This window comes from Mizuhopecten yessoensis, unplaced genomic scaffold, assembly GCF_002113885.1.
Source record: "Mizuhopecten yessoensis strain PY_sf001 unplaced genomic scaffold, ASM211388v2 scaffold8949, whole genome shotgun sequence".
Taxonomy (NCBI): Eukaryota; Metazoa; Mollusca; class Bivalvia; order Pectinida; family Pectinidae; genus Mizuhopecten; species Mizuhopecten yessoensis.
Window position 1 is genome coordinate 460,919 of NW_018407803.1, and position 27,704 is coordinate 488,622.

At 37.0% G+C, this 27,704-nt stretch overlaps 2 protein-coding genes across 4 annotated transcripts; one reads left to right on the forward strand and one right to left on the reverse strand.

Annotated features, from left to right (window-relative positions):
• Positions 1–1,927: 1,927 nt before the first annotated feature.
• LOC110456919 (prolyl-tRNA synthetase associated domain-containing protein 1-like) lies at positions 1,928–8,604 on the reverse strand. The gene is made up of 2 exons (XM_021507979.1): positions 8,274–8,604; positions 1,928–3,408 (listed from the first exon to the last, which is right to left on the reverse strand). Exons 1-2 carry the CDS (start codon positions 8,370–8,372, stop codon positions 2,965–2,967), a joined length of 543 nt encoding a protein of 180 aa, XP_021363654.1. The 5' UTR covers positions 8,373–8,604; the 3' UTR covers positions 1,928–2,964.
• On the forward strand, positions 8,402–27,700 carry LOC110456918 (carboxypeptidase Q-like). 3 transcript variants are annotated; one of them, XR_002463642.1, is made up of 16 exons: positions 8,402–8,466; positions 10,881–10,937; positions 11,519–11,674; positions 11,962–12,093; positions 12,438–12,499; positions 12,969–13,136; positions 13,375–13,539; positions 14,536–14,620; positions 15,057–15,160; positions 18,329–18,415; positions 19,244–19,315; positions 20,377–20,421; positions 20,986–21,061; positions 21,338–21,517; positions 24,579–24,781; positions 25,411–27,700. XR_002463642.1 is itself a non-coding variant. In XM_021507977.1 (15 exons), the coding sequence occupies exons 2-15, from the start codon at positions 10,895–10,897 to the stop codon at positions 24,683–24,685; spliced, it is 1,482 nt and encodes a 493-aa protein (XP_021363652.1). In that variant the 5' UTR covers positions 8,402–8,466; positions 10,881–10,894; the 3' UTR covers positions 24,686–27,700. The 3 variants fall into 3 exon arrangements, 2 of the variants coding, with proteins under 2 accessions (XP_021363652.1, XP_021363653.1); XM_021507977.1 differs by having other exon boundaries at positions 24,579–27,700; XM_021507978.1 differs by lacking the exon at positions 8,402–8,466 and adding an exon at positions 8,624–8,635 and having other exon boundaries at positions 24,579–27,700.
• Positions 27,701–27,704: the final 4 nt, after the last annotated feature.

Below are 27,704 nucleotides of genomic sequence, written 5' to 3' on the forward strand. Positions count from 1 at the left end.
AATGACTTTTTTGGTAGGTTTAGTGGCATATTGGAGTGTCACAGCGCCAAGAAGTTGACAACCGGAAGTTTACAAGCAAAACCGGTGACCCAAAATAGAAACGCCCCCAGACATTTTGCCCCTGTGCAAATCCGCACACAGACATGGAAATATATCAAAAGTATATATTTTTCAAAAGTTAAATACCTGAACATTTCAATTATCTAATAATCTGTCATCAGTTCCTTATTAAACTCCTTCAGTGGCCCAGTAATTAGCCGGAACTTATTTCAGATAGGAACGAAACACTTGCTGATTGGCTGATTTAGTTGTGCGAGTCCTTAACTAGTTTGTACTTCCGGTTAAGACTTCACACTAACGGATAGTTGACATGACAACAGGCCTCGAAGGACGATGGAGGCTATGATAAGCAATGATTATCAGGTATTTTCTAGGAAATCCCCACCTACAATAATGCTCTCGCACAGGAATTCTAAAGTAGACATCATCTCACTGTGACGTCATCATAAACATGCTTAAACTTGATGACGTCATAAAAACCAACCTGTCAACTACACTCTACAGTCATGCAAAAACTTGATGACGTCGTCAAAACCAACCCGTCAACTACACTCTAGTCATGCAAAAACTTGATGACGTCATCAAAACCAACCCATCAACTACACATTACAGTCCTGCAAAAACTTGATGACGTCATCAAAACCAACCCGTAAGCTAGATATCGTACACTTACTTTTGAATGTATTTCATGACAATTCTAACTATTTCTTGAATTATTACTGTTTTAAAGCTAGAAATTGTTTAATAATTTCAGAAAAAGTTCCGGCAGCAAATAAACTAAACATTATAACTATGCTCGGGTAGGGCGTAGGCTATGATTAGCAACGATTATTAGGTATTTTCTTTACTTTTAAACCTATTTCATCACAATTCTAAATATTTGGAATCATTACTGTTTTTAAGCTAAAGAATACCTAGAAATTGTTCAATAACTTCAGCAGAAAAAGTTCTGGCAGCGAATAAAATAGACATTGTAGCTATGTTCGGGTAGGGCGTAGGCTACGATTATAGCAACAATTATCAGGTATTTTCATTACTTTTAAACGTATTTCATCACAATTCTAACTATTTTTTGAATCATTACTGTTTAAATACTCTCAACACCATCAAGATGTTACTGCTCCCACAGTCCAGACAACCCCGCCAGAAAACCATTGTGACGGCACATGTTAATCACGTCATTATGCATCAACAGAGGTCATTCAGTACAACCCCCCCCCCAATATCCACATCACAAATGGCAACACCACCACCCCCCATATCGCTGCCTATACTACTGTGACCATTTCTTAGTTATCCCTAGTACCGATGTGTATACCTGCCGATACCCACTGCACGTTTCGTAAGAGGCGACTAATGCCGGAACCCCTGCAGAATCGTGGATTTGCTTCGAGCAACAAATCTGCTGCACCCATTGCAAGATTTGGGATCTTTATATTCCTCTCTACTTCTAATACCTTTTATTTCATAGTGCCTTGCTTGGTGACACCTCACCTCTGGCTTTAATGTTGAGCGTTTGCCCAAGGGATGAAGACGATGGGTTCTGTCCCAGGCCGGGACATACCAGAATCCTTAAAAAAGGTACTTAGTTGTTATTCCTTGCTTAAACGTTCAGCATTAAGGGTAATGGCAACAACTTGTTCATCCGTTGTCAGTATAATGTGACTGGGTGGAATGCAGTGCTGGGGGCCTTCGGCATGGTATCTCAGTGAGATAGCACTATAAAGTTGGCATAGTATTTCAGTGAGATAGCACTATATATAAAGTCGGCATCAGATCCGCGCTCTCACAAGGAGGCAAGTACACCAACATACCCTGTCTCCGGCACACATACACACATGCACGCATTCATGATACACATGGAGGCACTTCCTTCAATGACCCTAGCTGTTAGTAGTACGTTTAACCCTATAAAACCAAACCAAACCATGGGGGCAGTGGCAGTATTGCTTCTTGCTTCAGCCACAGGTGTTCCTTGAATGAATTGGCCACAATGGGAGACACTGAACTACCCATAGCAGTGCCATAGAGTTGCTAATAGATGGTATCTTGGAAACAGTTCTTGACATGGTCTAAAAATGTCTGCTAACGACGTGGGAACATTTTAACTAATAGACCCAGTACAGTCCACAATTGGTCTTAGTGGTTTCCCATTTATGAATCATTGGTGTGTTTACAGTACATTTTAGGGGTGTTTTCTGTAGTGGAATACAGATACCTGTATCAGGATTCAGTAATCTGGTTCTCTTAGTATGGATTTGGAGAGGATGGCTATGAGGTGCCTTTTCAACTTTTGAGTTGGATTGGCCTGAAGCTATGTATATGTCTTGTTGTCCTGTAGTCACGGCCCTCATGATTGTCTATGCCTACGACCACTATTGCTTTGCCCTTATCAGCTAATATAGATTTGTCTCCTATTTCTTGATGTGTAAACATAACAAAATTGTTGCCAACTGGTATTTATTTAACATCTTTGTTTACATACCCTCCCCCAGTCATTTGTCTGATGAAGGTGACAGAGTACATCATCAAAACGTCACACATTATCAATTAATGGGTGTGCTACATGTATATGAACTTCTATACAAGTACATAATTATTTAGTTTATCAGAACTTTATAACATGAAATGTAGAAATAATAAGCATATACAGTGCATATATAAAAAGAAAGTTGATAAAATGCTCTTTTCCTCTTCAGAAATAATTGCTTTGTCATTTTAGCAGTCTAAATCATTTCAGCAATTATCCGGACTCTGATTTTTTTTTTATCCTGGCATATGATCAGATTGGTGTCATGAATTAATAATGAAAGGTTTTAAAACACAAGTGCACAAAAAAAAGGTATGAAGTTGGTATGAAAAAGTTATTTCCAAATGAATTGTATAAACTAAAATGAATTGAAATCAGTTTTGGGATTCTTCAGAGGTTTTTAGATCTACAATGAGCGGTTGGTGTCCTGTCTGTTCGAGGAAGGCCTGTATGCCTGCTGGAGAGATGGCAGTAGAGGCAGAATTCACCATAGGGTGAAAGTAAATCTTAGTAAATGTGCCATCTAGGACCCGTCGGTCCAACACTAGTGTCACATCCTTAGCCTGGTCATTGATAAGTCCAAACAAGGTTACAGCGCCCTGTCGTAGTCCTAGCTTTTCCACTAACACACACTCATCTGCAAAACGTAGTCCTCCTGAGACACCACATAGCTTAGCAAGGTCATTCAGTTTAATGTCGGCATTGTGGGGGGCACAAAACAGATACAGTGTCTTCTTTTTACTCCGCAGAAACAAATTCTTGGCAAACATCCCTTCAAGGTGAGAAATGTGGGGAAGTGCCTGTTCTACTGTAAAAACCTGGATACAAATAAAACATGTAGTGTTAGTGCCTGTTCTACTGTAAAAACCTGGATACAAATATAACATGTAGTGTTAGTGCCTGTTCTTCTGTAAAAACGTGGATACAAATAAAACATGTAGTGTTATATTAGTGCCTGTTCTACTGTAAAAACCTGGATACAAATAAAACATGGAGTGTTAGTGCCTGTTCTACTGTAAAAACCTGGGTACAAATAAAACATGTAGTGTTAGTGCCTGTTCTACTGTAAAAACCCGGATACAAATAAAACATGTAGTGTTAGTGCCTGTTCTACTGCAAAAACCTGTATACAAATATAACATGTAGTGTTAGTGCCTGTTCTACTGTAAAAACCTGGATATAAATAAAACATGTAGTGTTAGTGCCTGTTCTACTGCAAAAACCTGGATACAAATATAACATGTAGTGTTAGTGCCTGTTCTTCTGTAAAAACCTGGATACAAATAAAACATATAGTGTTAGTGCCTGTTCTACTGTAAAAACCTGGTTACAAATAAAACATGTAGTGTTAGTGCCTGTTCTACTTTAAAAACCTGGATACAAATAAAACATGTAATGTTAGTGCCTGCTACTGTAAAAACCAGGATACAAATAAAACATGTAGTGTTAGTGCATGTTCTACTGTAAAAACCTGGATACAAATAAAGCATGTAGTGTTAGTGCCTGTTCTACTGTAAAAACGTGGATACAAATAAAACATGTAGTGTTAGTGCCTGTTCTACTGTAAAAACCTGGATATAAATAAAACATGTAGTGTTAGTGCCTGTTCTACTGTAAAAACGTGGATACAAATAAAACATGTAGTGTTAGTGCCTGTTATAGTGTAAAAACCTGGATACAAATAAAACATGTAGTGTTAGTGCCTGTTTTACTGTAAAAACCTGGATACAAATAAAACATGTAATGTTAGTGCCTGCTACTGTAAAAACCAGGATACAAATAAAACATGTAGTGTTAGTGCCTGTTTTACTGTAAAAACCTGGATACAAATAAAACATGTAATGTTAGTGCCTGTTCTACTGTAAAAACCTGGATACAAATAAAACATGTAATGTTAGTGCCTGTTCTACTGTAAAAACCTGGATACAAATAAAACATGTAATGTTAGTGCCTGTTCTACTGTAAAAACCTGGATATAAATAAAACATGTAGTGTTAGTGCCTGTTTTTCTGTAAAAACCTGGATACAAATAAAACATAAAGTGTTAGTGCCTGTTCTACTGTAAACACCTGGATATAAATAAAACATGTAGTGTTAGTGCCTGTTCTACTGTAAACACCTGGATACAAATAAAACATGTAGTGTTAGTGCCTGTTCTTCTGTAAAAACCTGGATACAAATAAAACATGTAGTGTTAGTGCCTGTTCTACTGTAAAAACCTGGATACAAATAAAACATGTTCTGGGTAATGTTAAATCTAATTGATCGCACATTTAATGAAAAGTACCAGCTAGGGGATCCCATATTGATGCACCATAATGAAATATTTTATCTCAAATTTCACCTTGGATTGCATAAGTGTCAATAAGTTAACTGCTGACAGAAATACATTTTTATTGTTTTGGCTGAATCTTCCTTGAAGGAAAACTTTGGAAATATTTTTTTATCAACAAGTAGTCAAGAAAAAACCTTTTTTTTATTTAAGAAACAGTTAACCTTGACCTTTGATTCAGAGACCCTACAGATAAGCAATCAGGTATAATCTGAGTGATTTATCTGCATGGTCTTACCTTATATTATACTGAACAGGGTTATTACTATTAATGTTTATTTATAGTGCAAAATAAATACTAGATGACAACAGACAAACTTTTGTAATAAAATTCTTTCAATATTTTACCCATGTAGCCCCTTCCTGTTAAAGGGCCAGGTGAGCTGAAAAATGAACGTTAACATGCATGCAACAGAAAGGCAACCTCAACAATGTTTAAGTACAAATGTGGGCAGATGAAAACGGCTTCAAAGTCTCTAAATCTAAAACTGTATGCATGTTCTTTTGTCAAAAATAAAAACCACACAATGATCAAATTCTCACACTTATTGGCATCAATATTCCATTTGTTGAACACGCCTAATTTCTTAGTATAATATTTGATTAAAAAAATCCTTTATCCCACACAGAAAAGATCTTAAAGGTTGCTTAACATTCTACACATTCTGTCTCATATTGATCAAACTCTATTATCGTTCTACTGTCTATATGGTTCAGCATGCAGTTCTTATACATGTACATGTACATGTATCTATAGAAATTCTAGATCCATTCCATAACAAAAAGCTGTATCTTGCACTCGAAACAAATTTTCAAACAACACCTCACTTATCAATTATTATGATGTATCGCAGTGTATTAAGTAACCAACTCTTAAAAGTGGGTGCACAGACTTTTGGCTCTAATTTTCACAAACTAAATAGTAATATTTTCCCCCGCTAAAATGTGTAACTTTGTAATTTAAGAATATCAAACCACAAAAAAGAGAAATACATAGTCAGTATATGTTGCAGTTCAATTTTGATATTGGTTTGTGGCCTGAAATAGATTGATGGTAAAAAGGAGGCTATATGTGTGGGTCTAGACCTCACTCATTGATCTGATCACGAGTGCAAAATAAGCCCGAGTGTTAAGGGGTCTGGGGCCCATAGTGGCAGGGTGTAACAGCCGGGTCTAAACCTCGCTCATTGATCTGATCAAAAGTGTGAAGCCCTGTTAAGGGGGTCTGGGGGACCCATAGTGGCAGGGTGTAACAGGCTCCCCTCTTTACCTATTTGGTAGAGCGTTGGGCACCAAATGTCACAGGTCCTAGTTCAAACATAAATTAGGAAGACAGTATTTTTCTTTTCTTTAACACATTTACTTTACGAGACAGGAAAACAACCGGCTATATCTATATGCTCCCATACCCCATCAATAGTGTGGCCATCACCCAGGTACGTCTGTCCACCAACAGTACATTGTATCAATGAATGCGCTGGAGTATAAACACAATGCAACTGCTAAATAGAACATTCTCATTGAATCACCTTGCATTTCTCACCCACATAACAGTTACACAACATATATTCCAATATTTGTTCTATAAACAGGGAACATGTGCACTAGCTCACACCTGGGTACACCTATAAATGTAACAGGAGGTGGAAAAATGCATGACCGGGACCCTCCAGACTCTAGGTGGACATTCTAACCAATTGATGGCATGAGCTACCTGGTCGCCAGCGATCGACCCAGTCCAGTTCCACTATTACCTATATATAGCTCTGACATATCTGACAGACACATTATATACAGACGAAATACATCAATTATCATCCCTGTGACATTTTCAATGGATTGAAATTCAAATCGAAGGTTGTACCTATGAGGATAAATGCAAAAATATTTGTAGATATTTTGATATATATAGTTCTCAAAAATCACATTTTGAATTTTGTTTTCACTTACATATAACAACTGTATGCATGCATGTCCTTCAACTAAAAAGTGTGTTTTCAACAACACAATATCCATTTAATTGATGTGGATGAACCACACTAATCACATGTTTTTAAAATAGCCCTCTAATTATGTTATATAACTTAAATCTATACACGCAAAAATTTAAGGTTCAACAAGCCCCCTAAAAGATGTAATAGTCACCCTAAATTTCAACCCCCTGGCAAGTCATATTCAAATACCCTTATCAAAAATAGGAATATATATCTGTAATTTAAATATATTGAACTTGTACATGAGCTATTAAAAAGGTACATAACCAGGTTAACGAATTCACAATATGACATTAAGGCTGATGTAATTATAAAAGTTTGCTCACAAGATTTTTAACAATGTAAATCTCTTAAGCGACCCAACTGAGTGTTACGAAATGACATGTAATTTGAAGATCATTTATATACCTGGGTCATAAGGGGCTTTATTTCTCGTTAACTATGTGTGGAGAGGTTAAATAAATATACGGCCTCACAAGACGATGATTGTTGCTATGGGAAAGTACAAAAATCATAGTAAAACGTCTGCATAACATATTTTACCGGTATATACATGTATGTGTTTAACCATAGACCTTTGACCATAAACACTACTTAAACTTCATATAAAACGTCCTTTCTTAACATTCAATGTTTTTATAAAAGAGCTAGACTTGTTATAAACATTATTGTACTTTTCCGCTTCGATGTTAATAACATGTCTAGCGCATTCATATAATCGCAGAATGTTATCAAATGGCACATCATCTAAAGTTCATTTATCGATCAAGGTTACTTAGCCTTTGTTTTCTTATTTATTAATTGCTAAAATGTATTACCAGTGGATTTTACTATGATTTTAGTGGTTTAGCATGGCAACAATTTGAGGTCGGAATTCCACTCAACTGAGCTAGTAGAAGAGAAATAAAGCTCTTCATGACCTAGGTATATAAATAAACTTTAATCTATAGGTCATTTCTCAGCACTCAGTTGGATCGCAAAAGAGATTGACATGTTATAAGTCCAGTGAGCTATTTTTATGAAGACATCATGATCATGCAGCCTTAATGATTTTTGACTGCATAGGTTAAACTGGCTCTGTATTTTCAGTATAGCCAATGACTACAAGTTCAATATACACAAATAACATATATAAGTTCCGATTTTTTATTGAGGTCTTTGAACATGACTTATCAGGGGGGTTGAAATTTGAGGTGACTACAGAATATCTTTTGGACTCCTGTGAATGAACAAGTTTTCCAAGTTATCTCCCTTGCCTCGGGTTGTCTATGCAATCATAACGTGCCTCGTACAACACAAACTGTAGGCTTTCCCCACGCATTAGACAAAAGCCTGATGTGATTTTGTTACTGTATACCTCTGGATGTTCAATGGTCGTGCTTTCGATGCCCCATTCCTCTAATTTCTTCAGTAGGCCTTCCCTGCCTACTTTCACATTCGATATGTTGTCTGCCATCTTGTCACTTGAATGTTTTAACTGTACGCATGTGATACAAGCTAAAGCTCAAAGCGTTTGAAAACAAACACATAAATGCGTGAGGCGTGACAAGGTATGTTTGCTGTCCAATACATGTGATATCTACCGTGACAATCGTTTTTAGCGAGTTGCATATATAGGCTTATATGTATACATGATAAACAGATAAAGTCAAATGAGACCGATCGATCTGCTGATACACTTTAGTCGGAGGGTAGCCTAGGCCCAGCTAGTGAACTACGGTATGCTTTAGGCCTGGGTCAGTAATTATATATAAGTGGATCGTAGCGTAGACAACCAGCACTGATGTTAACGATACTTGCTAACCTACCAGAGTTTACAAGAAAGGTGCACACGCTATGGCATGGCATTTACTACATCGTAATGATAATTCTGTTTTTAATCAATTTAAACTATAAATTATGTCTATGTAAACATTAACGGATTAGCCATGTCTAAAACTCTGTTCCTTATAATTTTATCAAATTAGCAGACGAAAACTAGCTATTGTAAGTGTCTTTCCACACTCAGTTTTCCTTAGGAATGCAATTCTTTTCCTCCAAACAGAATGTCATTATGGAAGAAAATCCTTGATAATTCTTGGATTTTTTCAAAGGGCATGAATGTAATCTCTTCTCTTACCCTGGACTAATATTATCTTTCCCAATCTTGGTTGTAAGAAAGAAAAATCTCATCCCGAGGGGTAAGATTCCTTAGTATCTAGACCAAGGCTTTGTCGATGCATGACATTTTTCTCTCTTACTTCTAAATTAAGCAGAGACTAAAATAATTACTGATTAAAATTCTTCTCCCACACCATGCAAATATACCAGTGGTAATTTCATGAATAGCAAATATTTATTTTATTATTTTGAGCAGAGATGTATAAAGCCATTTATGTTATATACGTCTCTGTTTTGAGCAAGTCAAAGTTATCCTCCGTGACCAGCTATTTTTGATGTGACGTCATATTGCATTGTTGTCATGACATCAATGCATTGTTGACGTGACCTCATGCAATTGTTATAACAGGAATCGCCCCGTCTTTAAACCCTGGGGTAATTTCAGACCAATATATTTTTCCCTTACCGGAAGTGTGAATATCTGTGTAGTGGGGGACACTGGAGAAAGTGTTAGCCATTTTCACCATTTATTGTTTTCTGTTATAGGTTTACACTCAATCATGCATGGCAGTACCCTGGAGAGTGTTAGCCATTCTCACAATTAAATTTTATTATCATCTGTTACCGGTTTACACTCAATCATGGCTATACCCAGCTGGAGAGTGTTAGCCATTCCAACCATTTATAATAATCTGTTACAACTTACACTCAATCATGGCAGTACCCTGGAGAGTGTTATAGCCATTCTCCCCATTTATTGTTATCTGTTAAAGTTTACACTCAATCATGGCAGTACCCTGGGGAGTGTTAGCCATTCCCACCATTTTTTTGTTATCTGTTACAGTTTACACTTAATCATGGCAGTGCCCTGGAGAGTGTTAGCCATTCTCACCATTTATTGTTATCTGTTACAGTTTGCAATTAATCATGGCAGTACCCTGGAGAGTGTTAGACATTCTCACCATTTATTGTTATCTGTTACAGTTTACACTTAATCATGGCAGTGCCCTGGAGAGTGTTAGCCATTCTCACCATTTATTGTCATCTGTTACAGTTTACACTTAATCATGGCAGTACCCTGGAGAGTGTTAGCCGTTCTTACCATTTATTGTTATCTGTTAAAGTTTACACTCAATCATGGCAGTACCCTGGAGAGTGTTAGCCATTCTCACCATTTATTGTTATCTAGGTTTACACTCAATCATGGCAGTACCCTGGAGAGTGTTAGCCGTTCTCACCATTTATTGTTATCTAGGTTTATACTCAATCATGGTGGTACTCTGGAGAGTGTTAACCATTCTCACCATTTATTGTTATCTAGGTTTACACTCAATCATGGTGGTACTCTGGAGAGTGTTAGCCATTCTCACCATTTATTGTTATCTAGGTTTACACTCAATCATGGCAGTACCCTGGAGAGTGTTAGCCATTCTCACCATTTTTTGTTATCCAGGATTACATTTAATCATGGCAGTACCCTGGAGAGTGTTAGCCATTCTCACCATTTTTTGTTATCTGTTAAAGGTTTATACTCAATCATGGCAGTACTCTGGAGAGTGTTAGCCATTCACACCATTTATTGTTATCCAGGATTACACTTAATCATGGCAGTACCCTGGAGGGTGTTAGCCATTCTCACCATTTTTTGTTATCCAGGATTACATTTAATCATGGCAGTACCCTGGAGAGTGTTAGCCATTCTCACCATTTTTTGTAATCTGTTACAGGTTTATACTCAATCATGGCGGTACTCTGGAGAGTGTTAGCCATTCTCACCATTTATTGTTATCCAGGATTACACTTAATCATGGCAGTACCCTGGAGAGTGTTAGCCATTTTTACCATTTTTTGTTATCTGTTACAGGTTTATACTCAATCATGGCGGTACTCTGGAGACTGTTAGCCATTCTCATCATTTTTTGTAAGTTAATTGATATACAGAATTCTTATTTTGTGTTCTTACAATACCCTAATTTACACTATATCATTTGGATCCATACTAATTAGTGGACTTATAGGACCTACAAAATATTTAGTTAAGTCCATTTATAGTGAGATATGTATATATATAAGTCACTTATAGTGAGATATGTATATATATAAGTCACTTATAGTAAGATATGTATATAAATAAGTCATCAATAAAAATATGGAAGCGACACAACACAATTCAACACTGATTAGAATTTACAAGTTTAAAAAAAAATGACCAGGTTTATAGACCTAATTTATATTTTGAAATACTTCTTAATATTGACTGATTTAACTCAGATTGTATTTGGTTAGTTCTTAAACTAAAAATCACCAGCAAAAGAAAGATAATATAATTGATATCAAAATGTAAAACAATGTCAAATATATTGCGAGGACATTGACAATCACACTTTGGTTTTGCCTAGATAATTATATACCTGTAGCAGACCAACACTTAAAATGAAATGATCTATTGGAATATAACTATACAAGGTTTAAATATCTGATGAAAGCATGCTATCTTTACAGTTATCAATCACCCAAGTCCATCATATGGTGCTGTTCTTAAGTTTGAAAGGTCAAAGGTCTTTGAAGATATTTTCAAAGTATCTCCAGGGAGATTGTTACCTGGAAACAAAAAGCGCCCCCTGGAGGACTGGATACAAGAGATCCAGGGCTATAGAGGTCAGATATTAATACGAATATATAACGTACTGTACTGTGGCTAAGTAAAGAGTAGAAATGGACTCATTTCTTACAGATAAACACTAAAGAGATACTTAATTTATAATGTTTTAACATTGATCCCAGGTTGCATTGATTTTGGATTGACATTGTCTATTTTGCAAACATATTCACTGCAGTTTTTTGATGAAATTAACTGCCAAGTTATATATCTTCGTTTCATATGCTATAATAAAATAAAACAGCATATATAGACTTGACATGATGAGATTTTGATATTTTAATAGCAATTGCTGACCAGATTATAGAGAGGTCTGTGCATGGCCCTGCTGCAAATCAGTCCTACAACAGACTAGCTACGTTTGTGGACAAGTTTGGCAATCGACAGGTTGGCTCACAAAACCTAGAGGATTCCATAGGTAAGACTTATACAGATGTATCTTGGTACGAGTGATCAAAATATTGTCTGTTACATGTTATCAAGTTACAATGAAAACTAAGTTCTGTTCGCTTCATACAGTCTGCAAAAGGTATGCTTCATACAGTCTACACGAGGGCTTTTGCAAAACATTCCTGTCACTAGTGCTCATTTTGACAAATGAAATTATGTCAAGAAAATTAAATATTTTACAAAATCTCTATTTAAATCTTTATATACCCATTTAAAGGAATTATATTGTGCTAGGTGTCAGGATTAGGCTATGACATGTGCTATAATAGTTTAAACTGTCAGTAAATTATATGTCGCTTTATTTTGTCACAGACTACATGCTGGACAAACTGAAAGAGGATGGTCTGAAAAATGTCCACGGAGAAGAAGTCTGGGTAAGGAATACTTAAAAACTATAGGTTATTTTTAGAATTTACAATCAACAGAAATATTGCCTGTTGTAAAATGATCGGCACCATATACTGTACCACAATTACCAATGGTAAACATGAAAACCAGTAAATAGATATGATATTTTAGGTTCACACTCCCTAACACTGTATAGTTGAGTATAGATATGATATTTTAGGTTCACACGCCCTAACACTGTATAGTTGAGTATAGATATGATAGTTTAGGTTCACACTCCCTAACACTGTATAGTTGAGTATAGATATGATAGTTTAGGTACACATGAACACTCCCTAACAGTCATACTTAATCTGCTTTTACGTAGGATGTAAATCTAACATTACATTTTGTACCAGATTCAGTGGTGTTGTTGCTCATCATTTCCACTTTCATTAAATCTGCTTTTGTAGGTTCCCCATACACTGTATAATGAGTATAGATATGATGTTTTAGGTTCCACGCTGGGTGAGGGGACAGGAATCAGCAGAAATGCTGTCACCTAGAAGAAAGGATCTCGCCCTTCTAGGCCTTGGTACTAGTGTGGGAACTCCTGAGAATGGCATCCAATCAGAAGTCATTGTGGTAAGGTCATGGGCTGACCTTGATCAACATGCGAAGCAGGTATGAACAAGACATAACCAAGACTATCAGTTTTAATGTCAATAATAGTAATTGGATTTCAACGTAATCCCATCAATTTTATACTATATTGTAAAACTAAATACATAACTTCAATGAGTTTAAGGAAAGTGGGGAGAGTATGTTCATAAATTTTGCATAAATATCACTGATGATGCATGACTTAGCTTTACAGGGACATTTTACATGAAAAATATTGATGATGCATACTTGGTCTTAGGTGAAGGGGAAGATTGTGGTGTACAACCAGGAATGGATAAGCTATAGTGTGTCTGTGGACTACCGCAGTAATGGGGCAGCAAGGGCTGCGGTCTACGGGGCAGTGGCCACACTCATACGCAGTGTCACCCCTCTGTCCATCTACAGCCCACACACTGGCATGCAGGTAACATATGTTATAACTCACACTGATGACAGGATATCATTTTGTCTGATATATAGAAGTATGAACACCATACTTTTGACACTAATTCTCAGTGTGCAGAATTAAAAGAAATCAATGCACTTCATCCTAAAGTGTTTCAGGAGGACTAAATACAATAAAGTTTGACAAGAAGCATTCATGAGATTTTGTGAAAATCATGAAAATGGAGGAAATCGGACTATATATATAAACTTGTAGCACTGTGATAGCTATTAATTTTCATTTCAGGTAAGAAGATTGTTTTGAAGCTAAATCTTTCAAAAAACGTTTTAAGTTTGTATTTTTATTGAGTGATTTCATTTGTTCATGTAGCTGCTTTGTTCTGTCTGAACTGACTGACCTCTGTTTTAGCTGTGTTTGAACTGAGTGACATCAAACTTGGTCAAATGCCTTAAGGGCTGGGCTAAGTTCGATGACCACTTTCAGCGGACCCCATTTGGCAGATCGAGTTATGGCCCCTTGAATAACGAAAAACATCATTATCTGCTGCACGCTTTGTTTATGTGCAATAACTACAACAAATGTTAACTGACTTTCTTCAAACTTGGTACCAGGGTTAAATGTCTTAGGGGCTCGACCAAGCTTAATGCCCACTTTCAGCGGACCCCATTTGGCAGAGTTATGGCACCTTGAATAACGAAAAACGTCATTATCTGCTGTGTTTTGTTTCCGTGAAATAACTACAACAAATGTTAACCGATTTTCTCCAAACTTGGTACCAGGGTTAAATGTCTTATAAGTGCTTGACCAATCTTGATGACCACTTTAATCAGACTCCATTTGGCAGAGTCATTATCTGCAGTTTCCGCTCAATAACTCTATTAAATATTAGATAAGGCTATCTCAACAGCACGTTACTCACATGTGTAAACCTAACCTCAATAATGTTTACCTTCAATATGTCCTGAAAGCAGGGGATATAAATTCCACGAATTTGCTTGTTACCCGTAATTTCAGGACTACGCAGATGGTGTCAAGAAGATTCCAACAGCATGTATTACAGTTGAGGATGCCGAGATGATGGACCGAATGCAGCAGCGAGGCAAGTGATAATTAACTGGGAGCTTTTGTAAGAAATGATACACTCCTGCAAGAAAATATTTAAACATAACTGACATAATTTGTCCACTCCTAAGCTGTAGTTTTTCTGGGTTCTAAGCTTAATGAAAGCTTAATGTGTAGACAGTACCACTCTTAGAGGCTTGGAAAAATACCAGGTTGGGAGAAATATTGAATTACACAAATATGTATTGAAAACTGGAAAGCCTTTTTTTCAATGGTGACATCAGAAACTGTAGAACTAGCCTGAGCTACAGACAAGTATGATGAATTTTGTATTTTAGCATGTGTATAGTCACATTTTGTACAGCTTGCTCTTCAAAGACAAGGAGCATTCATGAGAAATTTTGTGAAAATCATGATAATAAAGGAATTAAGACTATAAACTAGTGCTGTGATAGCTGTAATTGTCATTTCAGGTGAGAAGATTGTGGTGAAACTAATGATGGGAGCTCGGAACCTTCCACCAGTCAAATCAAGGAATACTGTGGCTGAAGTGGTGGGCAGTACTTATCCTGATGAGGTAGGTTATGGGTCAAGTCCATTGGACTGATGAGGTAGGTTAAGGGTCAAGTCGACTGGACTGATGAGGTAGGTTAAGGGTCAAGTCCATGAGACTGATGAGGTAGGTTAAGGGTCAAGTCTATTGGACTGATGAGGTAGGTTAAGGGTCAAGTCTATTGGACTGATGAGGTAGGTTAAGGGTCAAGTCTATTGGACTGATGAGGTAGGATAAGGGTCAAGTCCATAGGAATGATGAGATAGGTTAGGGGTCAAGTCTATTGGACTGATGAGGTAGGTTAAGGGTCAAGTCTATTGGACTGATGGGGTAGGTAAAGGGTCAAGTCCATAGGACTGTTGTGGTAGGTGTTTAAGTAACCAAATGTCATTGTAGTGTGAGGGCCAAGTTTATTTATGTTGTGGAAGATGTTTTAGAACCCTAAATAGTAAATATCTAAGAAAATACCAAGAAAAGATACTTTATGGGTAGATGTCAATGTGTTGTATGTGTGGTAGATGTATTAGAACTTTGGTAGTAAAAGGGTCAAGATCATTGTGTTGTGTGGGGTAGCTATATGCGAACCTTGACATGGGACATGGTAAAATGAGGGTCAAGATCATTGTGTTGTGTGTGTAGTAGCTGTATGGGAACCTTGACATGGTAGTATTAGGGTCAAGGTCATTGTGTTTTTTGGGGTAGCTGTATGAGAACCTTGACATGGTAGTATTAGGGTCAAGGTCATGGTGTTTTGTAAAGTTGCTGTATTAGAAGCTGACATGGTAGTATGAGGGTCAAGGCCATTGTGTTTTGTGTGTAGTAGCTGTATGAGAACCTTGACATGGTAGTATGAGGGTCAAGGCCATTGTGTTGTGTGGGGTAGCTGTATGGGAACCTTGACATGGTAGTATTAGGGTCAAGGTCATTGTTGTTTTTTGGGGTAGCTGTATGAGAACCTTGACATGGTAGTATTAGGGTCAAGGTTATGGTGTTGTGTGTGTAGTAGCAGTATGAGAACCTTGACATGGTAGTATGAGGGTCAAGGTCATTGTGTTGTGTGTGTAGTAGCTGTATGAGAACCTTGACATGGTAGTATTAGGGTCAAGGTCATTGTGTTGTGTAAAATTGCTGTATTGGAACCTGACATGGTAGTATGAGGGTCAAGGCAATTGTGGTGTGTGGGGTAGCTGTATGAGAACCTTGGCATGGTAGTAAAAGGGTCAAGGCCATTGTGTTGTATGGGGTAGCTGTATGTGAACCTTGACATTAGGGTCAAGGCCATTGTGTTGTGTGGGGTAGCTGTATGTGAGCCTTGACATGGTAGTATTAATGTCAAGGTCATTGTGTTGTGTAAAGTTGCTGTATTAGAAGCTCACATGGTAGTATGAGGGTCGAGGTCATTGTGTTGTGTGTGTAGTAGCTGAATGTGAACCTTGACATGGAAGTATTAGGGTCAAGACCATTGTGTTGTGTGGGGTAGCTGTATGTGAACATTGACATCATAGTATTAGGGTCAAGGTCATTGTGTTGTGTTGGGTAGCTGTATGAGAACCTTGACATGGTAGTATTAGGGTCAAGGTTATGGTGTTGTGTGTGTAGTAGCAGTATGAGAACCTTGACATGGTAGTATGAGGGTCAAGGTCATTGTGTTGTGTGGGGTAGCTGTATGAAAACCTTGGCATGGTAGTATAAGGGTCAAGGCCATTGTGTTGTGTGGGGTAGCTGTATGTGAACCTTGACATGGTAGTATTAGGGTCAAGGTCATTGTGTTGTGTTAAGTTGCTGTATTAGAAGCTGACATGGTAGTATAAGGGTCGAGGTCATTGTGTTGTGTGTGTAGTAGCTGAATGTGAACCTTGAGATGGAAGTATTAGGGTCAAGGCCATTGTGTTGTGTGGGGTAGCTTTATGAGAACCTTGACATGGTAGTATTAGGGTCAAGTTCATTGTGTTGTGTTAAGTTGCTGTATTATAAGCTGACATGGTAGTATAAGGGTCGAGGTCATTGTGTTGTGTGTGTAGTAGCTGAATGTGAACCTTGACATGCTAGTTTTAGGGTCAATGTCATTGTGTTGTGTGTAGTAGCTGAATGTGAACCTTGACATGGAAGTATTAGGGTCAAGGCCATTGTGTTGTGTGGGGTAGCTGTATGAGAACCTTGACATGGTAGTATTAGGGTCAAGGTATTTGTGTTGTGTGGGGTAGCTGTATGAGAACCTTGACATGGTAGTATTAGGGTCAAGGCCATTGTGTTGTGTGGGGTAGCTGTATTAGAACCTTGACATGGTAGTATGAGAGTCAAGGTCATTGTGTTGTGTGTGTAGTAGCTGTATTAGAACCTTGACATGGTAGTATTAGGGTCAAGGTTATTGTGTTGTGTAAAGTTGCTGTATTAGAAGCTTACATGGTAGTATGAGGGTCAAGGTCATTGTGTTGTGTGTGTAGTAGCTGTATTAGAACCTTGACATGGTAGTATGAGGGTCAAGGTCATTGTGTTGTGTGAGGTAGCTCTATGCAAACCTTGACATGGTAGTATGAAGGTCAAGGTCATTGTGTTTTGTGGGGTAGCTGTATGTGAACCTTGACATGGTAGTTTTAGGGTCAATGTCATTGTGTTGTGTGAAGTACCCCTATGCGAACCTTGACATGGTAGTATTTGGGTCGAGGTCATTGTGTTTTGTGGGGTAGCTGTATGTGAACCTTGACATGGTAGTATTAGGGTCAAGGTCATTCTGTTTTGTGGTGTAGCTGTATGTGAACCTTAACATGGTAGTATTAGGGTCAAGGTCATTGTGTTTTGTGGGGTAGCTGTATGTGAACCTTGACATGGTAGTATTAGGGTAAATGTCATTGTGTTGTGTGGGGTAGCTGTATGTGAACCTTGACATGGTAGTATTAGGGTCAAGGTCATTATGTTGTTTGTGATCAGGGTTCAGGTGGAATGTATTACAACATCAGGAGGGTATCCTGGAATGTATTAGAACATTAGTTTGTCCTTTAATTACCAGTCAGGGGGAAAAAATTGAATAAACTATTCTTTCAGAAGTTCAATAATCTGGAGATTTGAACAAACATTTCTTCACAAATTTGAGTAAATTCCTATACTTTGTAATATATCAAAGCTTTAAAGAAAATGTTCTTCAATTTGGCATACTTTTATTTTACAACAAAATCAACACTGGGGATTTTACAGGTTGTGTTGGTCAGTGGACATTTGGACAGCTGGGACGTTGGTCAAGGGGCAATGGATGATGGTGGGGGTGCCTTCATTTCCTGGCAGGTAATGGAATTAAAAAGGATTGAGTTCCTAGTTGTGTTGATGCTATTAGACTATTTACAATATAAAGAAATATAAGTAAAATTATTATTAGGTCACCTGAGACAAAGTCTCAAGAGACCTATTCTAATCGCCTTTTGTCTGTTGTCCGACAATGTGCTGGAAACCAATACTCTTCAAAGGTGGAAGGGTCTTGAGGTACTTTATCACAATTGTGAATTTCATGACCCTCGAGTTTCACATTTACCCCTGGGGAGGGGGGTGAAATTTACTATATTATTATATATTCAAACTTGATTTACATTATAACCATATAGTTCAAGTTACCTTTGTTACAGAATGATTTCTTTTTCATTGATAACATCAGTTTTTACATAACTCAGGTGACTGTTGAGGCCCATGTGTCTCTTGTTTAAAGTTAACCATTCATGGTCTTAATCTTTTGATCAGTTTCAGAAAATAACACAGAAAGTGTTGTTTTTAAAACTAGCATTTCAGCTGAGTTCATAATGTTATGTTTGACAGTTATATCGCTCAATCAAAGTTCACTTATTAACCATAGTAATTATATAACATCACACTATTTTCTTACATTGAGACAGAAAATGGATGTTTATAGGCATATTTTTAAAAAACCCAGTTTTGATAAGGCTTCCCTGTATTTTTGCAAAGTCTACAAACTAAGTAGTGACAGATTCTTTCTAAATCTGTAAAGTGAAAGATTTGTTCAATTTACACATCAACAGACTATTCACAATGCTTGGCCATAGCCTTCCTCTCATGTACATTTAAAATATTGCAAAAGCATTTTACCTCATATCTTTCTGTCAGGCTTTGTCCTTGATCTCTCAGCTGGGACTCCAACCCAAAAGGACAATGAGGATGGTTATGTGGACAGGAGAGGTAAGTTATGCATTTTTAAGGACAGGGGAGATAATTTGTACAGGTCACATGGATAGGGGAGATACTTAATACAGGTCACATATATATTGGTCAATAAGGGAGATAAATGATACAGGTCACATATATAGGGGGAGATAAATGATACATGTCACATGCATGTATAAAGGGGGAGATAATTTATACATATTAAATTGACAAGGGGGATAATTGGTACAGGTTACATTGACAAGGGGGATAATTGGTTCTTGTCACTTTGACATGGGAGATAAACAGTCCAGGTTACATGGTCAGAGAAGAAAATGGTACAGGTCACATATATATTGGTCAATAAGGGAGATAAATGATGAAAGATATATGCCACTTGGACAGGGTAGAAGACTGATACAGGTCCTATGTATGGGTGGAGGATGGGAGAGTAGCAAAGAAAAAGTAAGAAAGTAACATGAACCGGAGAGGTAAATGATGTTCATGTAGGTCATGTAAACAGTAAAAGTTATGGAAGTCTTGTGAACATGAGAGGTAATTCATACAGGTGACGTGACAGGGAAGGCAAGTGGTACAGATGATATTGAAAGGAAAGTGGCTGATTCAAAGTATATGGCCACATATTAACAGTTTTGTTGAAATACATCAAAAAGTTCCTGCAAAACATAATATACTAAAAGTTTATGCATGAAATGAATTACCTGCTAAAGAAAAGACCTGTGGTTGTGATCTTAAGGAGTAATGTTTGTGATCACAATGAATACATAGTGCAAAACGTACCTCACTGTGACCTTAGGTTCGACCTTTGACCTCAATCTTTGAAAATTTGTCCAAGGTACATATTTGATACCTTTTCAACTGTGTAACCAAATTTGGTATGCAAATAAATCTTGGGATGGCAGAGTGTCAAGTAAAAAAGCACTGCATTGATAAAAAAAAGTTCCAAAACACTGAACACCACCAAAACTTTGTCAGTGTCTGCATTGTAACATTTTAGATGTTTAGGTTTTCAATTTTGTATTTAGATTGATTATAAATTTACAACAATATCATTGTCACTGTTTATTGTACCTCAGGAAATCGGAGCTGTCGGAGCTGAAGCTTACTTCCAGGCTCACAAGGTAATACAAGAAGTAGAATATTAAACCTTAGTTGTTACAGAGGATTTAAAGGACCATTCAATCCCTGTTAAGGATTAAGCCCAAAAGCATTAATTAGGAAGGACTGTTCATATTTATTGTCTTAGTAGTCATTTTGCATACCAGCGTTTAAAATACCAATGATAACAAATATTCAGTGATCTTTGACAGAATATTTTGTTGTCCATTGTAAAATTTCATGACATTTTCAAAGAAAAGTGTGAATTTTCATCTGTTTATAATTAGTTTCAAAAATTAATGTTTCGTATTTTAATTTTATCATCTTCATAAGATTGACATCTATCAGTAAGATTTGGCTGTCAGTTGAAATGACAGATAACTGTCTCATCAATGGAATTTAATTTGATAAATTGCTTGGAAAATGTTTTCCCCATTATAATCCTGTTAGCTAAATATTAGCCTTTTATTTAAACAACTACTTTATAAGACAAAATTATTCTTTGCTAATCTATCACATGTATACTACAAAAATGTGATAAACTTGTATGAAAATTGAGTTACTCATTCCTTTTCTTCCATTTCCAGGAGAACATCGGTAAATTTGATATGGTAATGGAGTCAGATATTGGAACTTTCCTGCCATATGGGATACAATTTACTGGTAAATAACTATTAACATAAGTTTTAAGGTTTATAAAGAAAATCAATTAATAATGTTAGTATAACTGCTACCTATATTTAAAAAGTAACACTTATCTTTGTGAAGGCTTTAAACCAAAACGCTTACAAACAAGAAATAATTTCCCCAGATATACACAGGCCTAGTAGACAGGTATTCAATACATTTAATTAATTTTAATCATTTAAGATTGTGTCCTTATGGTGTTGTATTGTATCAATATTCTCTGATTAATCAGTGTTTATTTTGGTCTGTCAGGTAATGAAGAAGCTACAAAGATAATGAAGTCTGTACTTGACTTACTACAACCGATCAACGCTACTAAACTAAAACCTGGGGCTGACGGTGAGGACATTGATATGTGGATGTCTCATGGTGTACCAGGTTCAAGTCTATATTTAGATACTTCTAAATACTTTTACTATCACCACACTAATGGTAAGTAGGTTGTTATCTTAATACTGTGTTAATGTCAGGGACTTTGTTGTCTTGTTTCTGTGTTAATGTGAGGGAAGGGGACTTTGTTGTCTTGTTTCTGTGTTAATGTCAAGGAAGGGGACTTTGTTGTCTAGTTTCTGTGTTAATGTCAGGGAAAGGGACTTTGTTATCTTGTTTCTGTGTTACTGTCAGGGAAGGGGACTATGTTTTCTTGCCTCTGTGTTAATGTCAGGGAAGGGGACTTTGTTGTCTTGTTTCTGTGTTAATGTCAGGGAAGGGGACTTTGTTGTCTAGTTTCTGTGTTAATGTCAGGGAAAGGGACTTTGTTATCTTGTTTCTGTGTTACTGTCAGGGAAGGGGACTATGTTTTCTTGCCTCTGTGTTAATGTCAGGGAAGGGGACTATGTTTTCTTGTCTCTGTGTTAATGTCAGGGACTTTGTTGTCTTGTATTTGTGTTAATGTCAGGGAAGGGGACTTTGTTGTCTTGTTTCTGTGTTACTGTCAGGGAAGGGGGACTTTGTTGTCTTGTTTCTGTGTTTATGTCAGGGACTTTGTTGTCTCGTATTTGTGTTAATGTCAGGGAAGGGGACTTTGTTGTCTTGTTTCTGTGTTAATGGTCGGGACATTGTTGTCTTGTTTCTATGTTAATGTCAGGGACTTTGTTGTCTTGTTTCTGTGTTTATGTCAGGGACTTTGTTGTCTTGCTTCTGTGTTAATGTTAGGGAAGGGGACTTTGTTTTCTTGTTTCTGTGTTAATGTCAGTGGCATTGTTGTCTTGTTTCTATGTTAATGCCAGGGACTTTGTTGTCTTGTTTCTGTGTTAATGTCAGGGACTTTGTTGTCTTGTTTCTGTGTTAATGTTAGGGAAGGGGACTTTGTTGTCTTGTTTCTGTGTTAATGTCAGGGACTTTGTTGTCTTGTTTCTGTGTTAATGTCAGGGAAGGGGACTTTGTTGTCTTGTCACTGTGTTAAAGTCAGGGAAGGGGACTTTGTTATCTTGTCTCTGTGTTAATGTCAGGGAAGGGGACTTTGTTATCTTGTCTCTGTATCAATGTTAGGGAAGGGGACATTGTTATCTTGTCTCTGAATCAATGTCAGGGAAGGGGACTTTGTTATTTTGTCTCTGTATCAATGTCAGGGAAGGGGACTTTGTTATTTTGTCTCTGTATCAATGTCAGGGAAGGGGACTTTGTTGTCTTGTTTCTGTGTTAATGTCAGGGGAGGGGACTTTGTTATCTTGTCTCTGAATCAATGTCAGGGAAGGGGGCTTTGGTATTTTGTCTCTGTATCAATGTCAGGGAAGGGGACTTTGTTATTTTGTCTCTGTATCAATGTCAGGGAAGGGGCCTTTGTTGTCTTGTTTTTGTGTTAATGTCAGGGAAGGGGCCTTTGTTATTTTGTCTCTGTATCAATGTCAGGGAAGGGGACTTTGTTATCTTGTCTCTGTGTTAATGTCAGGAAAAGGGACTTTGTTATCTTGTTTCTGTGTTAATGTCAGGGAAGGGGACTTTGTTATCTTGTCTCTGTGTTAATGTCAGGGAAGGGGACTTTGTTGTCTTGTTTCTGTGTTAATGTCAGGGAAGGGGACTTTGTTATCTTGTTTCTGTGTTAATGTCAGGGAAGGGGACTGTGTTGTCTTGTTTCTGTGTTAATGTCAGGGAAGGGGACTTTGTTATCTTGTTTCTGTAACAATGTCAGGGAAGGGGACTTTGTTATCTTGTCTCTGTGTTAATGTCAGGGAAGGGGACTTTGTTATCTTGTCTCTGTATCAATGTCAGGGAAGGGGACTTTGTTATCTTGTTTCTGTGTTAATGTCAGGGACTTTGTTGTCTTGTTTCTGTATCAATGTCAGGGAGGGGGACTTTGTTGTCTTGTCTCTGTGTTAATGTCAGGGAAGGGGACTTTGTTATCTTGTTTCTGTGTTTATGTCAGGGAAGGGGACTTTGTTATCTTGTCTCTGTGTAAATGTCAGGGAAAGGGACTTTGTTTTCTTGTCTCTGTGTTAATGTCAGGGACGTTGTTGTCTTGTTTCTGTGTTAATGTCAGGGACTTTGTTGTCTTGTTTCTGTATTAATGAATGTCAGGGAAGGGGATTTTGTCGTCTTGTTACTGTGTTAATGTCAGGGAAGAGGACTGTGTTATCTTGTTTCTGTGTTAATGTCAGGGACTTTGTTGTCTTGTTTCTGTGTTAATGTAAGGGAAGGGGACTTTGTTATCTAGTTTCTGTGTTAATGTCAGGGACTTTGTTGTCTTGTTTCTGTGTTAATGTCAGGGAAGGGGACTGTGTTGTCTAGTTTCTGTGTTAATGTCAGGGAAGGGGACTGTGTTGTCTAGTTTTTGTGTTAATGTCTGGGACTTTGTTGTCTTGTTTCTTTGTTAATATCCTATTACTTTTTTGATGTCAAGAGATGTGATGATTAAGTGTCAGTTATTCAAATAAGAATGGCAAGTGTTAGCTAAGCTATTTGACTCAAGTATGGAGGAAAAAGATTTGACCTTGTCATGCAACTGTAGTAGGAGCTAGAAAAATGCACAGCCAGATCAGGGTTTACACCTGGGACTCTCCAAACTTTAGATGGATGCTCCTCCAATGGAACTGTCTGCTCGCCAACGATCGACCCATCTAGTTTCACCTCATTTCTCCCTCCTTTATCAAAGTCTTCGACCCTGAAGATGCTATACCACCTTCCATTGGTATATTTTGTTGGCCGCCTAATGTAGTAGGAGCCAGAAAAATGCACGGCCAGACCGGGACTTGAACCCAGGACCCTCTGAACTCTAGACAGACACTCTACCTGAACTCTAGACAGACACTCTACCTACCAATTGAGCTACCTGGTCACCGACAATTTTCCCAGTCCAGTTCCACTGCAGGACTATTAGCAACTAAGGGTGTTTATGGGCCAAGTTGTTTTCAGAGAAAAAACTATAATCATAAGTTAAGTATTTATTGGACTATATCAAATCAGCAACTGAGATCAAGATTGACCTTTTCCTAAGGACATGGATAAAAACAAAAGCAAAAAATGTATGTTTTTTCCCACTCTGCTTTTTTTGTAGGCGACACAATGACAGTCCAGAATCCTGGAGAAATGAACCTATGTGCTGCTGTGTGGGCAGTGGTGGCATTTACAGTGGCAGACATGGAGGAAATGTTGCCACGATAAACCTCCGATAGTAAGGATCATAAGTTGTCATAGTAACCTGTAGGATGATATTGAATCACATGTCACCTATGTGATATAGAATCACTTGGATACAAGGTGATATAGAATCACTTGTCACCTAGGTGATATTGAATCACATGTCACCTTGGTGATATTGAATCACTTGTCTCCTAGGTGATATTGAATCACATGTCACCTTGGTGATATGATATTGAATCATGTGTAACCTAGGTGATATTGAATCACTTGTCACCTTGGTGATATTAAACCACTTGTCACTATGGTGATATGGAATCACTTGTCACCATGGTGATATAGAATCACTTGCCACCATAGTGATATAGAATCACTTGTCACCATGGTGATATGGTATCACTTGTCACCATGGTGATATTGAATCACTTGTCACCTTGGTGATATTAAACCACTTGTCACATTGGTGATATTGAATCAATTGTCTCCTGGGTGACATAGAATTCCTTGTCACATTGGTGACATGGAATCAGTTGTCACCTTGGTGATATTGAATCACATGTCACCTAGGTGATATTGAATCACATGTCACCTTGGTGATATTGAATCACATGTCACCTTGGTGATATTGAATCACATGTCACCTTGGTGATATTGAATCACTTGTCTCCTAGGTGATATTTAATCACTTGTCACCTTGGTGATATTGAATCACATGTCACCTAGGTGATATAGAATCACTTGGATACTAGGTGATATAGAATCACTTGTCACCTAGGTGATATTGAATCACATGTCACCTTGGTGATATAGAATCACTTGTCTCCTAGATGATATAGAATCACTTGTCACCTATGTGATATTGAATCACTTGTCACCTTGGTGATATGATGTCGAATCATATTCTTCATGTTGAATCATACAATGTCATGAACTTGATGTAAATCACCGGTTGGTTGCCTTGATGATGAGGTTGGTATTGTGATTTTTCCTAGACTTTCTGTGTATATTTTTCTCATGTTTATTACAGAATATTTTGACCAGAATTTTAAACTATACATTACACAGTCAGGGGTGTTTATTGTCACTAGTTTGCTGCCCAGGTCTATGCTCATGCTTTCTTGATGTATCTTTATAATTATATTTATATATTTATTTTATTTATTCCAAAAACATCTTAATCAGAATTTTACATTTTTCACATTTCATATATACAAATACAGTCTTGATGAAGCACCTTTTGCATGAGTCGTACACTTTTAATGGTGATGTTATTCTTATTTCAATTTACTTAAACAGCTGGCCTTTCTTGACACGTTTCTACAATCAGTTTTATGAATAAGCATGACAATTGTTTTTGTTTTTAAAGTATTGTCCCAAAAAAATAACAATTTTAGTCAACTGATGATTGATTTATTCCAGTGACGATTCGTTAGTTTGGGAAGGTTATGACTTGGTCACTTGTTTGGGTTGTTTTTCAATGTATTTCTCTAACAAGTTTTTGTTTGATGACATTTCTACCTCCAAACATTGATATTACGGACCCCTGGTTTTTTCCAAAGAGACATATCTGAAAAGAAAATACATTTCTAGTCTTAATTTTCAGTGTGCCAGATACAGTTTTTGTTTTAAAAAATTACTTACCTATTTGAAATATAATTATACCTCACAAAAAACACTTGTAGGGGATATTAGATGGGCTCTATACATCAAACTGTTTGTGCATTCCGAGCAACAGCTCCAAAACCTTCCCACATATCCATGAAACTTTGTACATCTATCAGGCTGGAGTCCTGATACTGCCTTGTGCTATTAGGAAATTATTATTTTCAATTCATTTCCTGTTATCATGGAAACAAATACCCAAAACTACAAAAATCTTGTTTCTTTGATTTTCCAGGCCAGAACCTGAAAGTTGTTTCGCATATCTCTATAAAACTTGGTACATACATCAGACTTTTGCTCTTGTGTTTTTTCCTATTTTGGAATTATTATTTTCAATATCTTTTCTGATTCAATAGAAACAATGAGCCAAAAATTCAGTGTGTCCAATCTTTACCAGACAATAAGTCTAGAACCATTATAAAAGTCAGTGTTTCCAATCTTTACCAGACAATAACTCTAGAACCATTCAGACTATTCAGTGTTTCCAATCTTTACCAGACAATAACTCTAGAACCATTATACAATTCAGTGTTTCCAATCTTTACCAGACAATAACTCTAGAACCATTATACAATTCAGTGTTTCCAATCTTTACCAGACAATAACTCTAGAACCATTATACAATTCAGTGTTTCCAATCTTTACCAGACAATAACTCTAGAACCATTATACAATTCAGTGTTTCCAATCTTTACCAGACAATAACTCTAGAACCATTATACAATTCAGTGTTTCCAATCTTTACCAGACAATAACTCTAGAACCATTATACAATTCAGTGTTTCCAATCTTTACCAGACAATAACTCTAGAACCATTATACAATTCAGTGTTTCCAATCTTTACCAGACAATAACTCTAGAACCATTATACAATTCAGTGTTTCCAATCTTTACCAGACAATAACTCTAGAACCATTATACAATTCAGTGTTTCCAATCTTTACCAGACAATAACTCTAGAACCATTATACAATTCAGTGTTTCCAATCTTTACCAGACAATAACTCTAGAACCATTATACAATTCAGTGTTTCCAATCTTTACCAGACAATAACTCTAGAACCATTATACAATTCAGTGTTTCCAATCTTTACCAGACAATAACTCTAGAACCATTATACAATTCAGTGTTTCCAATCTTTACCAGACAATAACTCTAGAACCATTATACAATTCAGTGTTTCCAATCTTTACCAGACAATAACTCTAGAACCATTATACAATTCAGTGTTTCCAATCTTTACCAGACAATAACTCTAGAACCATTATACAATTCAGTGTTTCTAATCTTTACCAGACAATAACTCTAAAACCATTATTCAGTTCAGTGTTTCCAATCTTTACCAGACAATAACTCTAGAACCATTATACAGTTCAGTG

Bases quoted from the DNA above. Each gene is read 5' to 3' on its own strand.
- LOC110456919 (XM_021507979.1), bottom strand. From the start codon at position 8,372: ATGGCAGACAACATATCGAATGTGAAAGTAGGCAGGGAAGGCCTACTG. The intron at 3,409-8,273 runs GTATACAGTAAC...ATTTGTATCCAG, and splicing joins CGACCATTGAACATCCAGAG to GTTTTTACAGTAGAACAGGC.
- LOC110456918 (XM_021507977.1), top strand. From the start codon at position 10,895: ATGGCGGTACTCTGGAGACTGTTAGCCATTCTCATCATTTTTT. The intron at 14,621-15,056 runs GCAAGTGATAAT...TTGTCATTTCAG, and splicing joins GGACCGAATGCAGCAGCGAG to GTGAGAAGATTGTGGTGAAA. The intron at 19,316-20,376 runs GTAAGTTATGCA...ATTGTACCTCAG, and splicing joins TGGTTATGTGGACAGGAGAG to GAAATCGGAGCTGTCGGAGC.